Here is a 21,715-nt window from a genome sequence, read left to right as displayed (position 1 = left end):
AAGCGCAGGGCCGGAGTAGCCTCCCCAGAGTCCTTTGCACGGCACCTGGCGACAAAATGGCTGCCCGAGGGAGATGGGTGGAGCCTCTGGGCCAGGAGGCACCAGGCCCCACAGGCGGCGGTGGCAGCGAGAGCCGATGGGCTGAGTCAGGGCCCAGGATGTCACCCAAGAGTGGGGATGATGAAGTGTCGGGCAGAGGTTTGAGCCCGGTGTCGGACGGTGCGAACTCGTTCACCAGCAGCTTCCTGGAGCTGTTCAAGTGAAAGACTGAAGAGGAGCAGCGGCAGTAGCGGGAGGAGCCGCCCCCAGGCCCACAGCAACCCGACCAGCCGGCCACCGCCGCCACCACGGGTCCTGGGGATCTGAAGAGGAAGGGCAGCCCAGGCCCCACGCTCAGCTTCATGGGCAAGCGCAGAGGTGGGAACAAACTAGCCCTGAAGACAGGAACAGCAGCCAAGAAGCAGACGGAGAATGAGGTACTAACAAGTAAAGGTGATGCGTGGGCCAAGTACATGGCAGAGGTGAAAGATTACAAAGCCCCACCAGTGCAGAGATGATTATAAAACTCGGCCCCTGAAGAAATGACCCCCCCTCCCTGCCTGGGACTCTCCGCGATGTACATAACTATTTAATGCAGCAGCAGCACAGCAGCCTTTTCCCCCCAAGGACTTATATACAGAAAGAAACCGAGATGCTTCCCACAGCTGTGGGTGATTTTCCAGGACTCTTGTTTACCTTGAGCACTTGCCTCCTGAGACTTCATAGAACAGTGGTCTACTGTCCCCTCTCTTCCCATCTCCTCCTTCTTTCTGATTCTTTCTGTCTTCCGCTTCTCACCCTCCCCTCCCTTAAGCCATAACTTCTGGGAAGTAAAGAACCTGACTTAGTGCTAGTAAAAAAAAAAAAAAAAGAGAGAGAGATACATAGTAATCAAACTGACAAAAATGAAAGACAAAGAGAAAATATTAAAAGAAACAAGGGAAAAGCAACAAATAACATACAAGGGAATCCCCATAAGGTTATCAGCTGATTTTTCAGCACAAACTCTGCAGGCAAGAAGGGAGTGGTACAATATATTTAAAGTGATGAAAGGGAAGAAACTACAACCAAGAAGACTCTACCCAGCAAAACTCTCGTTCAGATTTGATGGAGAAATCAAAAGCTTTACAGACAAGCAAAAGCTAAAAGAATTCAGCACCACCAAACCAGCTTTACAACAAATGCTAGAGGAACTTCTCTAGGCAGAAAACACAAGAGAAGGAAAAGACCTACAGTAACAAACCCAAAACAATTAAGAAAATGGTCATAGGAACATACATATCGAAATGCTCCAACCAAAAGACACAGACTGGCTGAATGGATACAAAAACAAGACCCATATATATGCTGTCTACAAGAAATCCACTTCAGACCTAGGGACACATACAGACTGAAAGTGAGAGGATGGAAAAAGATATTCCATGCAAATGGAAACCAAAAGAAAGCTGGAGCAGCAATTCTCATATCAGACAAAACAGACTTTAAAATAAAGACTATCACAAGACACAAAGAAGGACACTACATAATGATCAAGGGATCAACCCAAGAAGAAGATATAACAATTGTAAATATATATGAACCCAACATAGGAGCACCTCAATACATAAGCCAAATGCTAACAGCCATAAAAGGGGAAATCAACAGGTGTTAAAGTGAGGGACTTTAACACTTACACCAATGGACAGATCATCCAGACAGAAGATCAATAAGGAAACAGGCCTTAAATGACACATTATAACAGATGGACTTAATTGATATTTATAGAGCATTCCATCCAAAATCAGCAGTATACACTTTCTTCTCAAGTACACGTGGAACATTCTCCAGGATAGATCACATCTTGGGCCACAAATCAAGCTTCTGTAAATTTAAGATAACTGAAATCACATCAAGCTCTTTTCTGATCATAACACTATGAGACTAGATATCAATTACAGGAAAACAACTGTGAAAAATACAAACACATGGAGGCTAAACAATGTTGCTGAACAACCAATGTATCACTGAAGAAATCAAAGAGGAAATCAAAAAATACCTAGAGACAAATGACAAAGAAAGCACATCAATCCAAAACGGATGGGATGCAGCAAAAGTAGTCCTAAGAGGGAAGTTTACAGCAATACAATCTTACCTCAGGAAACAAGAAAAATAAAAAATAAACAACCTAAACTTACACCTAAAGCAACTACACAAAGAAGAACAAACAAAACCCAAAGTTAGTAGAAGGAAAGAAATCAGAAAGATCAAAGCATAAATAAATGAAATACAGACAAAGAAAACAATACAAAAGATCAGTGAAACTAAAAGCCAGTTCTTTGAAAAGATAAATAAAATTGATAAACCTTTAGCCAGACTCATCAAGAAAAAAAAAGAGGGCTCAATTCAATAAAATTAGAAATGAAAAAGGAGGGATTTCCCTGGTGGCACCATGGTTAAGAATCCACCTGCCAATGCAGAGAACAAGGGTTCGATCCCTGATCCAGGAAGATCCCACATGCCGTGGAGCAACTAAGCCCATGCATCACAACTACTGAGCCTGTGCTCTAGAGCCCATAAGCCACAACTACTGAGCCCGTGTGCCACAACTACTGAAGCCCATGCACCCTAGAGCCCGTGAGCCACCACTACTGAGCCCACACACTGCAACAACTGATGCCTGCATGCTCCAGGGCCCGCATGCCACAACTACTGAGCCTGCATGCTGCAACTACTGAAGCCCACATTCCTAGAGCCCATGCTATGCAACTAGAGAAGCCACCACAATGAGAAACCCACACACCACAATGAAGAGTAGCCCCCGCTTGCCACAACTAGAGAAAGCCAGTGGGCAGCAACAACGACCCAAAGCAGCCAAAACAAAAAAAAAAGAAAGAAAAAAAGGAAATGATAAAGGTTTTCCTTTATCATCACAACAGGCAACACAGAAATACAAAGGATCATAAGAGACTACTACAAGCAACTATACGCAAATAAAATGGACAACCGATAAGAAATGGAAAATTCTTAGAAAAGCAAAACCTTCCAAGACTGAAATAGGAAGAAATACAAAATATGAACAGACAAATTACAAGTACTGAAACCGAAACTGTGATTTAAAAACTTCCAACAAACAAAAGTCCAGGACCAGATGGCTTCACAGGTGAATTCTATCAAATATTTAGAGAAGAGTTAACACCTATCTTTCTGAAACTCTTCCAAAAAATTGTAGAGGAAGGAACATGCCCAGGCTCATTCTATGAGGCCAGCATCACCCTGATACCAAAACAAAAGCTACCACACAAAAAGAAAATTACAGAACAATATCACGAATGAACACAGACTAAAAAATCCTCAAAATACTAGCAAGCCAAATCCAACAATACATTAAAAGGATCATACACCATGATCAAGTGGGATTTATCCTAGAGAGATGCAAGGATTCTTCAGTATATGCAAATGAATCAATGTGATACAGCATATTAACAAATAGAAGGATAAAAACCACATGATCATCTCAATGGATACAGAAAAGGCTTTTGACAAAATTCAACACCCATTTACAATAAAAACCTCCAGAAAGTGGGTATAGAGGGAACCTACCTCCACATAATAAAGGCCATATATGACAAACCCACAGCAAAGATCATTCTCAATGGTGAAAAGCTGAAAGCATTTCTCTAAGATCAGGAACAGGACAAGGATGTCCACTCTCACCACTTCTATTCAACAAAGTTTGTGAAGTCCTAGCCACAGGAATCAGAGAATAAAAAGAAATAAAAGGAATCCAAACTGCAAAGGAAGAAATAAAACTGTCACTGTTTGCAGATGACATGATGCTATACAAAGAAAATCCTAAAGATGCTACCAGAAAACTAGTAGAGCTCATCAATGAATTCAGTAAAGTTGCAAGACACAAAATTAATGCACAGAAATCTGTTGTACTTCTATCACTAATACTGAAAGATCAGAAAAATAAATTAAGGAAACAATCTCACTGACCATCACATCAAAAAGAATAAAATACCTAGGAATAAATTTACCTAAGGAGGCAAAAGACCTGTACTCAGAAAACTATAAGACACTGATGAAAGAAATCGAAGATGACACAGATGAAAAGATATACCATGTTCTTGGACTGGAAGAATCAATACTGTCAAAATGACTATACCACCCAAAGCAATCTACAGATTCAATGCAAGCCCCATTAAATTACCAATGGCATTTTTCACAGAACTAGAACAGAAAGTTTTAAAATTTGTATGGAGACACAAAGACCCCGAATAGCCAAAGCAATCTTGAGAAAGAAAAACAGAGCTGGAGGAATCAGGCTCCCTGACTTCAGACTATACTAATAAAGATACAGTCATCAGAACAGTATGGTACTGGCACAAAAACAGACATATAGATCAACGGAACAGGATAGAAAGTCCAGAGATAAACCCATGCACCTATGGTTCAACTAATCTATGACAAAGGAGGCATGAACATACAATAGAGAAAAAGACAGTCTCTGCAATAAGTGATGTTGAGAAAACTGGACAACTACATGTAAAAGAATGCAATTAGAACACTCCTTAACACCATACACAAAAATAAACTCAAGGGCTTCCCAGGTGGCACAGTGGTTGAGAGTCTGCCTGCCGATTCCGGGGACACGGGTTCGTGCCCCGGTCCAGGAAGATCCCACATGCCGCGGAGTGGCTGGGCCCGTGAGCCATGGCCACTGAGCCTGCGTGTCCGGAGCCTGTGCTCCGCAACGGGAGAGGCCACAACAGTGAGAGGCCCGCGTACCGCAGAAAAAAATAAATAAAATTAAAAAATAAACTCAAAATGGATTAAAGACCTAAATCTAAGGCTGAATGCTATAAAACTCTTAGAGGGAAACATAGGCAGAACACTCTTTGACATAAATCACATTAATATCTTTTTTGATCCGTCTCCTACAGTAATGGAAATAAACACAAAAATAAACAAATGGGACCTAATTAAACTCAAAAGCTTTTGCACAGCAAAGGAATCTATAAACAAAATGAAAATACAACCCTCAGAATGGGAGAAAATATTTGCAAATGAAGCGACCAACAAGAGATTAATCTCCAAAATATACAAACAGTTCATGCAGTTCAATATTAAAAAAACAAACAACCCAAAAATACAAACAAACAAACCAATAAAAAAATGGGGAGAAGACCTAAATAGACCTTTTGCCAAAGAAGACATACAGATGGCAAAGAGACACATGAAAAGATGCTCAACGTCACTAATTATTAAAGAAATTCAAATTAAAACTACAAAGAGGTACCACCTCACAACAGTCTGAATGGCCATCATCAAAAAGACTACAAACAATAAATGCTGGAGGGCGTGTAGAGAAAAAAGAACCCTCCTACACTATTGGTGGGAAGGTAAATTGGTAAAACCACTGTGGAGAACAGTATGGAGGTTCCTTAAAAACTAAAAATAGAACTACTATATGATCCAGCAATCCATTCCTGGGCACATATCCAGAGAAAGCCATAATTCGAAAAGATATATGCACCCCAATGTTCACTGCAGCACTATTGGCGATAGCCAAGACATGGAAGCAACCTAAATGTCCATCAACAGAGGAATGGGTAAAGAAGATGTGGGGGGTGTGTGTGTGTGTGTGTATATATATATATATATATATATATATATATATATATATACACACACACACACACATACATACACATAATGGAATATTACTCAGCCATAAAAAAGAACAAAATAATACCATTTACAGCAACATGGATGCAACTAGAGATTATCATACTAAGTAAAGTAAGTCAGACAGAGAAAGACAAGTATATGATATTGCTTATATATGGAAGCCAGAAATAATGATACAAATGAACTTATTTACAAAACAGAAACAGACTCACAGACTTAGAAAACAAACTTATGGTTACCAAAGAGGAAGGGCGCGGGGATAAACTGGGAGTTCGGGATTGACATATACATACCACTATATTTAAAATAGATAACCAACAAGGACCAATGTATAGCAAAGGGAACTCTACTCAATATTCTATAATAATCTAAATGGAAAAGAACTTGAAAAAGAATAGATATATGTATATATATAAGCGAATCATTTTGTTGTACACCTGAAACTAACACAACATTGTAAATCCACTATACTCCAATACAAAATAAAAATTTTTTAAAAGATGGTGCCTGGGCTTCCCTGGTGGCACAGTGGTTGGGAGTCCGCCTGCCAATGCAGGGGATGCGGGTTCGTGCCCCGGTCCAGGAGGATCCCATGTGCCGCGGGGCGGCTGGGTCCGTGAGCCATGGCCGCTGAGCCTGTGCGTCCGGAGCCTGTGCTCTGCAACGGGAGAGGCCACAGCAGTGAGAGGCCCACGTATCACAAATTAAAAAAAATTAAAAAAAGATGGTGCCAGCACTGAATTGAGTGCAAAGGTAAACAGAATCATTTCAAACTATCTGCTGGGGACTTCCCTGGTGGCGCAGTGGTTAAGAGTCCGCCTGCCAATGCAGGGGACACGGGTTTGAGCCCTGGTCTGGGAAGATCCCATATGCCACGGAGAAACTAAGCCCGTGCGCCACAACTACCGAGCCTGCACTCTAGAGCCTGCGAGCCGCAACTACTGAGCCCACCGGCCACGACTACTGAAGCCCGTGCACCTAGAGTCCGTGCTCTGCAACAAGAGAAGCCACCACAATGAGAAGCCCGTGCACCGCAACAAAGAGTAGCCCCCGCTCGCCGCAACTAGAGAAAGCCCACGTGCAGCAACAAACACCCAACGCAGCCAAAAATAAATAAATAAAATAAATACATTTAAAAAAAGGAAAAAACATCTGCTGGCCACAGGGAAAGATATCAAGTAGAAAAGACCAGTTCCAACTTTGCTGCATGGTTTTTCTTTCAAGGAAGAGACAGGCCCCCAAATCCCTCCCCTCAAAATACTCCTAAATGAAGAGTTGATGGCACACTGAAACTTCACTCAGGAGAGCTACTATGGTAACTTTAGAGGTCAAATGTGGGCCATAACCAATAGGAGCATTTAACATTTTTTCTTGTGTGTAAAACTTGTACAATTTGTAAATATTTAGATATAGTAAGACTTTCTGGGGGTAATTTTAAAATACTTTAAATAATTATGAAGGTTCATCACTGCCATACCATTGCTTGCATGATATATTAGTTTCATATAATTTATAAGTTAGAATTCTTAATGAAGAATCAAACTTCTAATTATCATGTATTCATAGAAAAATGGAATCTTTTCTTTACCACAATTTGCCTTACAATGAACCAAAGAATGAAAGTGGGATCTGCCTGTACCACAACACCCTCCCTTAACCCCTGAACAGTCAGGAAAGCACAAAATGGCACCGTCTCTGGAAATCAGCTGAAACCAAGGCCCTGAACTCAAGGGGAAGGAACTGATGCGTGCACTCAGAGTCCACTCACTTCTACATTTAGCCCAGAGAAAACCCTCAAAGATCCTCTAGTCCAACTATTCCACCTAAACCTGGCAGGGACAGAAGCGACCTACCATGTCTGCAGAAGTTATTTTCCATGAATAAACTTCCTCAAACACTAGGAGATTAGGAGCAATAATCAGTGGCAGAGATGGGGAGGGTATGGCGGTTATAAAGCATTGACATATGGCAGCTGACAATGGAAGACAAGGTGGAAAAACTAAAGAGTTTGTCTCAGAATAATACTGGATCTAAGGAATAAAACATGAAGCTGAGTCATTATGGAAAGGTCTTAGCCTGTTTTCCATCAAGAATGTTTTAAGATAAACATAGAGCTCTCATTCAAAGGGGTCATGTCCAGGTATCTGGAAAGTTAAGTCCTGTGGTCCTATGGATTGCCTTCACGCTCAACAATGCTACATAACTGTTGTATATGAACGCACCTGTTTTTTCAAGGACAGATGAAGTTTGTTTTTGAGATGTGCACACATCTCACTGACAATAAAACAAATACTCTGAATTCCAAGGGCTAAAATAACTTGTATACAGATGACAACTTATCTAAATGACCTGAAATAAAAATGATGGCAGATAAGCCCTTGAGAAAGACAGTACTTAAGCATTACTAATCACCACCCCCAAGGCTACACACGTGTCAAACAGCCAGCCTTATCAATCTGATGATGTTGTGGGAGTCCAAAAACAGGTAGACCATGTAGATTAGAATTTATTAGTCCAGCGTGAAGTAACAAGAATGTTAGCTTTACATGATCTCCATCCTATGGTCAAGTCTTCCTCCTCTTCTCTCCTCTGTTGCTCAACTTTACCTTTTAGCAACAAAACAAGGAAGCGGTGACTCTGTGATAAGATACCTCTTCCATTTCTAGACTTTAAATTTGTTCTTTACCATGTTCCTGGTGTTGCCCCTACCCCTCTTCCCCTACCCAGGCCATCTTTCCCAATCACCTGTAGAAAGAACAGAATGTCTAAACTCTCCCCAAGTGATCTCATGCCCTCGTGTGGGCACCTCCAGGTGGGGAGACCAGCTATTCACATGTGCTTGTTCAGGACAGTGCCTGGAACACTGTACACCCCCTAGGTACCCTCACTGGGGACCCAGATTCATGCCTCTGCCTTTGTATCTCCTGCTATAATTTTAACTATTTTTATCTCAGCCAATTCCTTTGCTTCACAGTCACTTCAAGAATCATGTAGAGGAAATAACAGGAGTTTTGGAGCCAGAAAATCCTGGGATGAATCCCAGCTGCAGCACCCAAATTGAGCTCCGGGACTGAGAACAAGTCACTTCCTTCCCTGAGCGTTAAATCCTCAAACCTAAAAAGAGACAGCTGTGCAGAGTAAATGAGATGACGTCTATGAAGTGCCTGGCACACAGGAGGTACTCAGCACATGCCTATCTCCTTCCCCTCCCTCTCTCCCCCTTATAACTGCTGGCCCTAGCATCTTTCTCTGAGACTACTTTTTCCCATCTCTACTCACTGACTTCTCCCCATATGCTTCCTATTGGCACTAACTTCTACACCTGAATCACGAAGAGCGTTTGAGAAACCTATAACGGGAAACGTGATGATAGAGCATTGCCAAACTGTGGTTTTTCAAATAGAAATAACAAGACTGCAGGACAGGATTACGCTCTAGAGGGCTGTCTAAAGACTGAGCGAACAGCTAGCTCTCCTGTCCCTCTTCCCCCTTATTTGCAAGACTTAGCAAATAAAAATATAAGACTTCCAGTTAAATTTCATTTTCAGACAAACAACAAATATCTTTCCAGTGTTGTCGTAGAGAAGGAAAATGCCTCTCCAGCAAAGAAGAGCGGAAGAGGAAAGATAATTAAGGTCATGACTATCAGAGAAAGAGGTGGCTGTCCCTTCCACCTGGTGTCACCAGAGAGAGCTTAAAGTTCTCTGACCGAGAAAGGGAATTCCTGCCTGAGTCCTAACTCAGTAGAGTCCTGGAGTTCTAGAAAGTGCCAGGAGGCAATAGTCAAATAGCCACCATGGTCTTTCAACTCCATTAAGCATCAGCTTAGCGGAGAGGTGAATGGGTTTTGAAGACTTCAGTTGCCCAAGCATGCTCGATATCTGTACAAAACCCACCCACCAAATGCTTGACACATGAGTTTTATGGTCTTTTTTACTCATTAATTCTTAAACATTATTTTATTCAATGAGCAAACTATTTTATATTTCATATAATCCTAAGAACATTGGAAAAGAGGAGATAAGCTACCTATACTTAACACAAGTGAGTTTTCTCTTAATTTATTTGGGATGACATTTTCCATTTTAAAAGAAAAAGGGTGATAAAATTACACATGAAAATGCACCTATGTTACTGTACAAATGGAAATATCATCTCTTGTCAGGATTACAGTAACCTCCCAATTGGACGCCCAGCTCCCACCCATCCAGTCTCTCCTCAGCCCAGCGGCCAGAAGGATCCTTCTAAAACATAAGTCAGAGCCTGTCACTTCCCTTCTCATAGTCTTCCAGTGGCTTCCCACCTCACTCCGAGGACGAGTTAGTCTTTCCAGTGGCCTGCAAGGTCCTATGGGACCTGCTACTGTTCCTTTACCCACTCTGACCTCACCTGCCCTTGCCCTATTTACTCAGCCCCAATCACACCACCTCTGCCTACAGCCTTCTTGCCCAGGACACTCCTATGCTCGCTCCCATCCCCAGCTTCAGGTCTTTGCCCTGATGCCATCTTCTCCAGGATGCTTTCTCTGGCCACCTTTTCAAATCACAGCCCCCGTTCCTGGCATGTTCTATCCCCCTTCTCTGCTACATTTTTCTCCATTCCAGAGAGCACCATCAACCCACTATATACTTCACTTAGTTGCATGTTTTGTGTCTCTGCCCCCTAGAATATAGGGCAGAAACGTTGGCATTCTGTTCACTGCAGCATCCCCAGCATGTAGAACAGTATGTGGTACATTGTAGGCACTCAGCAAAATTACTTACAGAATGTTGAATAAACATAAGGTAAAAATAATGAGGTATTATCATTTTACTGGGGTAAAATGTATTTACTGAAATCTAAACAATGAATAAATGTGGGGTTTTCTTTAAGACTTCAGAGTTAAAAACCAGCTCTTCCCCTGAAGCCCCCCACACCTGCTTTCTCCTTTTCCTAATCAGAAAATCATAAAGAGCCAGGGCAGAAGGAGGATTTTTCTACTTCTGATATTAATATTCAGAAATGTAGGACAGAGCGTTCTCACTGTTGGTGTTTTATAAATCATATGATTTCTTTAAAGTACACATTTGTCTGAAGCAACATTCTTTTAAAATGCTTCCCAAGTCTCCCCTCTCAGGCTAAGAACAGTCAACGTCCAGACTAAAGGATGCACTGCTCATCAAGTTTCAGCACATGGGCATTTGGTGATGTTTGCTGATTGGCCAAGATCCCAATGTCACCCTTCTAGCCAACGTCCCACAGAACGACCTTTCAATGAGAGACATGTCAAAGTCCAAAATGCCAAGCAGAATTCCCATTACCTCTCCTGGGCAACTCCAATGAGCTGCTGCAAGTCCACCTCCTGCTTCCTCAGGGTTCCAAACGAGGACTGACTCTCCACGAGGCCTCTGCCACCAATGTTCAGCTTGACCTTCCCCATTGCCGTCTCCAGGGTCCCACTCACATGGTTTTCAAACTTGCCCTCGTACTTCACAAAGTCCGACTCCACGACCACTACAGTGAATGAGACATGCAGAGGAATCTAATGACAAAACGGCCACCTCTGTGCCTCAGGTCACCTAGCTTTCCAATCCTGCAGAAACCCGTGGGAAACATGAGGTCTGCACGCAGAATGGAAAGCTGGTGGCCGCACTGTGTGTATGGGCAAAAGAACCTGGGTGCTAAGAGCGTGGCATGCACTGGTGGCCAGGGGTTCTACTGGGCACTTTTTTGTTTTTTCATCTTTCAATTCCAATATACACACATATAGACAAGTGCACAAAAAGTATCTATAGAGTTTCATGAATAATTTTAAAGCAAACATCTGTTTACTATCCAGGTAAAGAAATAGGACATGTTAAATATGTACTTTTCCAGGATGAAGGGACTAGATGAGGACGACACCAAAGCACAGAGAAGACAGCAGCCCAGCACTCTGCCCAGGGAGTGGCCTGCCTGATTCAGTATCTTGCAGGTCAGGTGCCTGAACCTGTCCTCGGGCATCCTCCCTTCTCACTGGTGGCCTTGGAGAACACTGCCCTGGCCTTCATTACCATCTCCTTTGAAACAGTTCTCCCCATATTTACCTGTTTATATCTGACCTCCACCCAGTCTTTCAATTCCTTATCAAGCAATTCCTTATCTCTGTGTTCCTGATAAAGTCAGTGGGCATGCCCTTCCTCCCTGCTTCAAACACCATCTTGGAACACATAAGCTCCAGACTCTCCATTCTTCCTTCCTGGCTTCCCAGACACTGAGAAAGATGCCACCACCCAGCTGGTGTCCCAGCTTCAATCAACTCACCTGGTCATACCAGGCGATGGCTATCAGATTGCCTTTAGGATCTGCCCTTTTTTGTCTGAACACTAAATATCTGATGATCTCAGACTTGAACTGCTAGCCTTCACATGTCTCCAGATTCTACTGTTCTCGTTTTTAATTGAACCAAATACTACCATAAAAATGGTCTCAGTCACCATCATTCAGGAAGGTTACACTGAGAGTCTCTTAGGAACTTCATACTTGGCCCTTTCCATTTTCCTGACCCAAGGCTCTCCTGGGCTCCTGGCGGCACTTCATAAGGGATTCAAATCCAACTGGAGTCTGAAACGTTTCTTTCCATCCAGCCACCGCCCCCAACACCTGTATTTCTTTCACCCCAGGCAACAAAACCTATACCTCAACCAAGGTTAATGAGAATTAATCACCATTCATTATCTGTGAAATTTACAAAGTAGAGAATCATCTCCATGAAAAATAAGAAGCTTATGAAAATGCCCCCAAGTCACAGCCTTCTCCTAGCCACATCTTGAGAACACAAACACTCTGGGAAATGCTTTCGGAAGCAGCATATAGCAGTTGTTAAGAGCTCAAGATTTTATCACTAGTCTAATATACCTAGCCGGGAGAACTTGGGTAACATCCATCACCCTGAACCTCAGGTTTGTCATATGTAATTTGGAGATAATTAATAATACCTACCTGATGGGTTCTACTGGAAGTTGATGTATGTAAAGCATGTAATACAGAGCCTGGCACATAGCAAGTGCTCAATCTATCCACTGGGTTTAGGCCAAAGCAACATCATTTCCTGATAAACAGGACAGTCCTAGATTGTATAAAGTACTACACAGACAGAAATTCTACCCTTAGATCCCTGTTCTGGCCCCAATCGGGCTTACTACCACTCCTGAAAACTCTGACCCCAAAACTGGATCCCATAGCAGGTAAGGACAATCAAGACTGTCTGTGTACTGCAAAATGCCACACTAGACACACCTCCGAACCAGACGTCATTTGTGCACACGTCTGCATCGAGTTATCCACTGCTGCAGGTGGAAGGGAAAAGTGAGGAAGCCAACAGGCCATCGGTAGGACAACCAAGTCACCACCCTCCAACCTCCGCACCCCTGGGCAACATAACACTCGAGTGTGGTTGCCAGGGGCAAGAATAACAAAGGTGAGGCATCCTGAATCTGCTCAGAAGACAAAGCACTGGGCACCTCTCATCACAGCCCTAACAGCAACAGGACACAGAACCAGGCATGAGCTCTGGCCTCAGATGATGAGCACATGTGGGACTTGCTAATCTGCAGGGACTGCAACCAGCCTGACCATCTAACAACAGCTCTCAGGACACCACGAAAGAAGCACCTAACAGCACAGAGCGGTGAAATTCCGATTACTCAGGGGTCCATGGTCTGCTCTGTGAAGTTTTTTTTCTCTTGCCTTTCCTTATATTTAGTTATTACACTACTCAGTAAGAGTTCTACCAGACATCCAGGGGGAAAACGTGACATAAAATTAATATCAATCCACTTGCCCATTGTTTGACAGCTCTGATAATGAGCCTGGCTGAAGAAAGTATTGGCTAGAATGCTGAGCTGGAAGAAAGTTAGAGATTACTTGTCAACTCAAATTACCTCCTCTATCACTTTTTCCCTTTAAGGGAGATGCAATCACAAAATGAGAGAACTTTAGGGCTGAAAGAAGACTCAAACATCATCTAGTCCAATAATTAAGAGCTGATGGTGCTTTCATATATCACCACGTTCCAAAAAGCAGTGTAGGAATAAGTACCAAAAGTCTTCGAAAAGTTCCCAACCTCTGGTCCAGTAATTCTATCTTTAAGAATCTATGCCACCCCAATGTTCATAGCAGCATTATTTACAATTGCCAAGATATGGAAGCAACCTAGGTGTCCATCAACGGAAGATGTGGTATACACACACACACACACACACACACACACACACACAAAATGGAATACTACACAGCCATAGAAAAGAATGAAATTTTGCCATTTGCAACAACATGGATGGACTTGGAGGGTATTATGCCAAGTGAAATAAATCAGAGAAAGACTGTATGTTATCACTAACATGTACAATCTAAAAAATAAAACTAGTGAAAATAATAAAAAAGAAACAGACTCACAGATATAGAGAACAAACTAGTGGTTACCAAAGGGGAGAGGGAAGTGGGGGAGGGGTAAGATGGGGGTAGAGGATTAAGAAGTACAAACTGCTATGTATAAAATAAATAAGCTACAAGAATATATTACACAGCACAGGGAATACAGCCAATATTTTCTAATAACTATAAATGGAGTATTATCTATAACAATTTTGCATCACTATATTGTACACCTGAAACTAATATTGTAAATCAACTATATCTCAGTAAGAAAAAAGGGAGACCTTCAAGATGGCAGAGGAGTAAGACATGGAGATCACCTTCCTCCCCGCAATTACATCAAAAATACATCTACATGTAGAACAACTCCTACAGAACACCTACTGAACACTGGCAGAAGACCTCAGACTTCCCAGAAGGCAAGAAACTCCCCATGTACCTGTGTAAGGCAAAAAAAAAAAAAAAAGGAAAAACAGAGACAAAAGAATAGGGACGGGACCTGCACCAATGGGAGGGAGCTGTGAAGGAGGAAAGGTTTCCACACACTAGGAAGCCCCTTCACTGGCAGGGATGGGGGGTGGGCAGGGGTAATTTTCAGAGCCACAGAGCACAGCACAGCAATAGGGGTGCAGAGAGCACGGCGGAGAGATCCCCACACAGAGGACTGGTGCTGACCAGAACCCACCAGCCTGAGAGGCTTGTCTGCTCAACCGCCAGGGCAGGTGGGGGCTGGGAGCTGAGGCTCAGGCTTCGGAGGTCAGATCCCAGGGAGAGGACTGGGGTTGGCTGCGTGAAGACAGCCTGAAGGGGGCTAGTGTGCCACAGCTAGCCAGGAGGGAATCCAAGAAAAAGTCTGGACCTGCCAGGGGCGAGACCTTTGTTTCGGGATGTGCGAGGAGAGGGGATCCCTTCCCAGTGTGCCCACAGAAGGCAGAGCACCGCCTGAAAGAGCTCCAGAGACAGGCACGAGACACGACTACCAGCTTGTACCCCAGAGACGGGCATAAACTGCTAACACTGCTGCCGCTGCCACCAAGAATTCTGTGTGCAAGTGCGGGTCACTATCCACATCCCCCAGGAGCCTGTGCAGCTCGCCAATGCCAGGGTTCCATGATCCAGGGACAACTTCCCCAGGAGAACACACGGCACACCTCAGGCTGGTGCAACGCCATGCCGACCTCTGCCGGCAGAGGCTCACCTCGCATTCCAATTATGACTACCAAACCCCTCCCTCCCCCAGCCTGAGTGAGCAAGAGAGCCCTAATCAGCTGCTGCTTTAACCCCCTTCTGTAAGGGTGAGTAACAGACTCCTGCGGGTGACCTACACGCAGAGGCGAAGCCAAAACCAACGCTGGACCCCAGGAGCTGTGAGAACAGAGGAGCGGAAATTTCTCCATGCAGACTCAGGAGCAGCAGATTAAATCCCCGCAATCAACTTGATAAACCCTGCATCTGAAGAATACCTGAATAGAAACGAATGTTCCCAAAACTGAGGCAGTGGACTTTGGGAGCAACCCTAGACTTGGGGTTTGCTCTCTGCATCTGATTTGTTTCTGGTTTTATGTTTATCTTAGTTTAGTATTTAGTGCTTATGATCATTGGTGGATATATTCATTGGTTTGGTTGCTCTCTTCCTTTTTTTTTTTATATATATATATTTTTTCTCCTTTTCCTCTTTTTGTGAGTGTGTATGTATATGCTTCTTTGTGTGATTTTGTCTGTACAGGTTTGCTTTTACCATTTGTCCTAGGATTCTGTCTGTTTTTCAGTTTTTGTTTTTTTGGTTTTTTTTCTTTCTTCCTTTTCTTCTGAGCCGTGTGGTTAACAGGGTCTTGGTGCTCCAGCCAGATGTTGAGCCTGAGCCTCCAAGGTGGGAGGGCCGAGTCCAGGACACTGGACCACCAGAAACCTCCTGGCCGCACATAATATCAATCGGCGAGAGGTCTCCCAGAGATCTCCATCTCAACACTAAGACCCAGCTCCACCCAACAGCCAGCAAGCTCCAATGCTGGATGCCCCATGCCAAACAACTAGCCAAGACAGAAACACAACCTCACCCATTAGCAGAGAGGCTGCCTAAAGTCATACTAAGTTCACAGACACTCCAAAACACACCACTGGATGCAGCACTGCCCACCAGAAGGACAAGATCCAGCCCCGCCCACCAGAACACAGGCGCTAGTCCCCTTCACCAGGAAGCCTACACAAGCCACTGAACCAACCTCACCCTGTGGGGGCAGACAGCAAAAATAATGGGAACTACAAATGCGCAGCCTGTGAAAAGAAGACCCCAAGCACAGTAAGTTAAACAAAATGAGAAAACAGAGAAACAGGCAGCATATACAGGAGCAAGGTAAAAACCCACCAGACAAAACAAATGAAGAGGAACTACGCAGTCTACCTGAAAAAGAATTCAGAGTAATGTTAGTAAAGATGATCCAAAATCTTGGAAATAGAATGGAGAAGATAAAAGAAACGTTTAACAAGGACCGAGAAGAACTAAAGAGCAAACAAACAGTGATGAACAACACAATAAATGAAATTAAAAATACTCTAGAAGGAGTCAATAGGAGAATAACTGACGCAGAAGAACGGATAAGTGAAATGGAAGATCAAATAGTGGAAATAACTGCCTCAGAGAAGAATAAAGAATGAAAAGAACTGAGGACAGTCTCACAGACCTCTGGGACAACAAGAAACGCACCAACATTCTAATTATAGGGGTCCCAGAAGAGGAAGAGAAAAAGAAAGGGTGTGAGAAAATATTTGAAGAGATTATACTTGAAAACTTCCCTAACGTGGGAAAGGAAATACTCAGTCAAGTTCAGGAAGTGCAGAGAGTCCCATAGAGGATAAATCAAAGGAGAAACAGGCCAAGACATGTATTAATCAAACTACCAAAAATTAAATTCAAAGAAAAAATATTAAAAGCAGCATGGGAAAAGCAACAAATAAAATACAAGGGAAAAAAAAAAAATACAAGGGAATCCCCATAAGGTTAATAGCTGATCTTTCAGCATAAACCCTGCAAGCCAGAAGGGAGTGGCAGGACATATATAAAGTGATGAAAGGGAAAAACCTACAGCCAAGATTACCCAGAAAGGATCTCATTCACATTCAATGGAGAAATTAAAACCTTTATAGACAAGCAAAAGCTAAGAGAATTCAGCACCACAAAACCAGCTTTACAACATATGCTAAAGGAACTTCTCTAGGGAGGAAACACAAGAGAAGGAAAAGACCTACAATAAAAAACCCAAAACAATTAAGAAAATGGTAAGAGGAACATGCATATTGATAATTACCTTAAATGTGAATGGATTAAATGCTCCAAACAAAAGACACAGGCTTGCTGAATGGACACAAAAACAAGACCACATATATGCTGCCTACAAGAGACCCACTTCAGACCTATGGACACATACAGACTGAAAGTGAGGGGATGGAAAAAGATATTCCACACAAACAGAAATCAAAAGAAAGCTGGAGTAGCAATACTCATAACAGATAAAATAGACTTTAACATAAAGAATGTTACAAGAGAAAAGGAAGGACACTACATAATGATCAAGGGATCAATCCAAGAAGATATAACAATTATAAATATATATGCACTCAACATAGGAGCATCTCAATACACAAGGCAACTACTAACAGCTACAAAAGAAGAAATCGACAGTAACACAATAATAGTGCAGGAATTTAACACCTCACGTACAACAATGGACAGATCATCAAGCAATAAATTAATAAGGAAACACAAGCTTTAAATGACAAAATAGACCAGATACATTTAACTGATATTTATGGAACATTCAATCCAAAACCAGCAGATTATACTTTCTTCTCAAGTGTGCACGGAACATTCTCCAGGATAGATCGTATCTTGGGTCACAAATCAAGCCTAAGTAAATTTAAGAAAACTGAAATCATATCAAGCATCTTTTCTGACCACAATGCTATGAGATTAGAAATCAATTACAGGGGAAAAAACGTAAAAAACACAAACACATGGAGGCTAAACAATACATTACTAAATAACCAAGAGATCACTGAAGAAATCAAAGAGGAAATCAAAAAATACCTAGAGGCAAATGACAATGAAAACACGACAATCCAAAACCTATGGAATGCAGCAAAAGCAGTTCTAAGAGGGAAGTTTATAGCTGTACAAGCCTACCTCAAGAAACAAGAAAAATCTCAAATTAACAATCTAACTTTACACCTAAAGGAACTACAAAAAGAAGAACAAACAAAACCCAAAGTTAGCAGAAGGAAAGAAATCATAAAGATCACAGCAGAAATAAATGAAATAGAAACAAAGAAAACAATAGCAAAGATGAATAAAACTAAAAGCTGGTTCTTTGAGAAGATAAACAAAATTGATAAACCATTAGCCAGACTCATCAAGAACAAGAGGGAGAGGACTCAAATCCATAAAATTAGAAATGAAAATGGAGAAGTTACAACAGACACTGCAGAAATACAAAGCATCCTAAGAGACTACTTCAAGCAACTGTATGCCAATAAAATGGACAACCTGAAGAAATGGACAAATTCTTAGAAAGGTATAACCTTCCAAGACTGAACCAGGAAGAAATAGAAAATATGAACAGACCACTCATAAGTAATGACATTGAAACTGTGATTAAAAATCTTCCAACTAACAAAAGTCCAGGACTAGATGGCTTCACAGGTGAATTCTATCAAACATTCAGAGAACAGCTAAAAGCCAACCTTCTCAAACTTCCAAAAACTTGCAGAGGAAGGAACTCATTCTATGAGGCCACCATCACCCTGATACCAAAACCAGACAAAGATACTTCCAAAAAAGAAAACTACAGACGAATGTCACTGATGAATATAGATGAAAAAATCCTCAACAAAATACTAGCAAACAGAATCCAACAACACATTAAAAGGATCATACACCATGATCAAGTGGGAGTTATCCCAGGGATACAAGGATTCTTCAATATATGCAAATCAATCAATGTGATACACCATATTAACAAATTGAAAAATAAAAACCATATGATCGGGCTTCTCTGGTGGCGCAGTGGTTGAGAGTCGGCCTGCTGATGCAGGGGACACGGGTTCGTACCGCAGTCCGGGAAGATCCCACATGCCACGGAGCGGCTAGGCACGTGAGCCATGGCCACTGAGCCTGTGCGTCCAGAGCCTATGCTCCGCAACGGGAGAGGCCGCAACAGTGAGAGGCCTGCGTACCGCAAATAAATAAATAAATAAATAAATAAATAAACCATATGATCATCTCAATAGATGCAGAAAAAGCTTTTGACAAATTTCAACACCCATTTATGATTAAAAAAACTCTCCAGAAAGTGGGCATAGAGGGAACCTACCTCAACATAATAAAGGCCGTATATAACAAACCCAGAGAAAACATCATTCTCAATGGTGAAAAACTGAAAGCATTTCCACTAAGATAAGGAACAAGACAAGGATGTCCACTCTCACCACTATTATAAAACAGAGTTTTGGAAGTCCTAGCCATGGCGCTCAGACAAGAAATAGAAATAAAAGGAATACAAATTGGAAAAGAAGAAGTAAAACTGTCACTGTTTGCAGATGCCATGATACTATACATAGAGGATCCTAAAGATGCCACCAGAAAACTACTAGAGCTAATCAATGAATTTGGTAAAGTTGCAGGATACAAAATTAATGCACAGAAATTTCTTGCATTCCTATACACTAATGATGAAAAATATGAAAGAGAAATTATGGAAACACTCCCATTTACCATTGTCACAAAAAGAATAAAATACCTACGAATAAACCCACCTAGGGAAACAAAAGACCTGTATGCAGATAACTATAAGACACTGATGAAAGAAATAAAAGATGATACCAACAGATGGAGAGATATACCATGTTCCTGGATTGGAAGAATATTATGAAAATCACTATACTACCCAAAACAATCTACAGACAGATTCAATGCAATCCCTATCAAATTACCAATGGCAGTTTTTACGGAACTAGAACAAATCACGTCAACATGTGTATGGGTACACAAAAGACCCCGAATAGCCAAAGCAGTCTTGAGGAAAAAAAACAGCTGGAGGAATCAGACTCCCTGACTTCAGACTATATTACAAAGCTATAGTAATCAAGACAATATGGTACTGGCACAAAAAAAGAAACACAGATCAATGCAACAAGATAGAAAGCCCAGAGATAAAACCATGCACCTTTGGCCAACTAATCTATGACAAAGGAGGCAAAGATACACAATGGAGAAAAGACAGTCTCTTCAATAAGTGGTGCTGGGAAAACTGGACCCCTACATGTAAAAGCATGAAATTAGACCACTCCCTAACACCATACACAAAAATAAACTCAAAATGGATTAGAGACCTAAATGTAAGACAGGGCACTACACAACTCTCAGAGGAAAACATAGTAAGACACTGACATAAATCACAGCAAGATCTTTTTTGATCCACCTCCTAGAGTAATGGAAATAAAAACAAAAATAAAGAAATGGGACCTAATGAAACTTAAAAGCTTTTGCACAGCAAAGGAAACCATAAACAAGATGAAAAGACAACCCTTAGAATGGGAGAAAATATTCGCAAATGAAGCAACGGACAAAGGATTAATCTCCAAAATATATAAACAGCTCATGCAGCTCAGTATTAAAAAAAACAAACCACCTAATCAACAAATGGGCAGAAGACCTAAATAAACATTTTTACAAAGAAGACATACATATGACCAAGATGCACATGAAAAGCTGCTCAACATCACTAATTATTAGAGAAATGCAAATCAAAACTACAATGAGGTATATCACCTCACACCAGTTAGAATGGGCATCATCAGAAAATCTACAAACAACAAATGCTGGAGAGGGTGTGGAGAAAAGGGAACCCTCTTGCACTGTTGGTGGGAATGTAAATGTGGGGCCTTTAGGGACTTTCCACCCCCTCACTTGTTCCCGTAAACCAATTCTTCTCCCTATCGTGCGCCACTCCTTCTCCCTATCGAAACCAATTCTTCTCCCTATCGTGCGCCACTCCTTCTCCCTATCGAAACCAATTCTTGGAGTTTTTCAGTTGACGGGGACTTGCCAGACAGCGGGTAATTTTCCAGTTGCCCGTAACAGGTATACGCCCTAACCGCCACAATGAACAGACAACTATAACGGCCAGAAGGTGGGACAAAAGTTCCTAAGCCAATGAATTCAAAAGTCACCACATTTACCCAATCATTGTGAGAATATACCCGCCCTATGAGTAAATAAACCTATAAAAAGTATGTGATTCCGCTTTTAGGGGTTCCCCATCGGCCTCCTGCGTGAGGTTCAGGGAACCCCGGTGCATCGGCTCCTAATAAACCTCTTGCGTGTTGCAGCGGCTCTCGACTCTTGGCGGTTCTTGGGCGAGTTGGAATCCCTTGTAGACCGTTTGGGTCTAACATTTGGGGGCTCGTCCGGGATCCCCACTCGCCCCCGGGTCACAAGAACATCGGGAGTCGGAGGTATCAGGTAGGCTCGAGCCCAATTGTCTGTTTGTCGTTTGTTTGTTGCTAGCCGCCATTAGGAAAAAGCCGTGTGAACCGGCTTGCTGTGGAATCTGTA

At 42.2% G+C, this 21,715-nt stretch overlaps 1 protein-coding gene and 1 pseudogene across 1 annotated transcript in view; one reads left to right on the top strand and one right to left on the bottom strand.

The window, feature by feature from the left end:
• GSDME (gasdermin E) overlaps positions 1–21,715 on the bottom strand; it is a 148,551-nt gene that overhangs the window by 66,005 nt on the left and 60,831 nt on the right. The window contains 1 exon segment of the mRNA XM_032642746.1: positions 11,013–11,205. Coding sequence (XP_032498637.1) covers positions 11,013–11,205 — 193 coding nt within the window.
• On the top strand, positions 57–585 carry LOC116759243 (annotated as a pseudogene).

Source organism: Phocoena sinus, chromosome 9, assembly GCF_008692025.1.
Source record: "Phocoena sinus isolate mPhoSin1 chromosome 9, mPhoSin1.pri, whole genome shotgun sequence".
Classification (NCBI taxonomy): domain Eukaryota; kingdom Metazoa; phylum Chordata; class Mammalia; order Artiodactyla; family Phocoenidae; genus Phocoena; species Phocoena sinus.
This window is presented reverse-complemented; position numbering and strand designations above follow the sequence as displayed.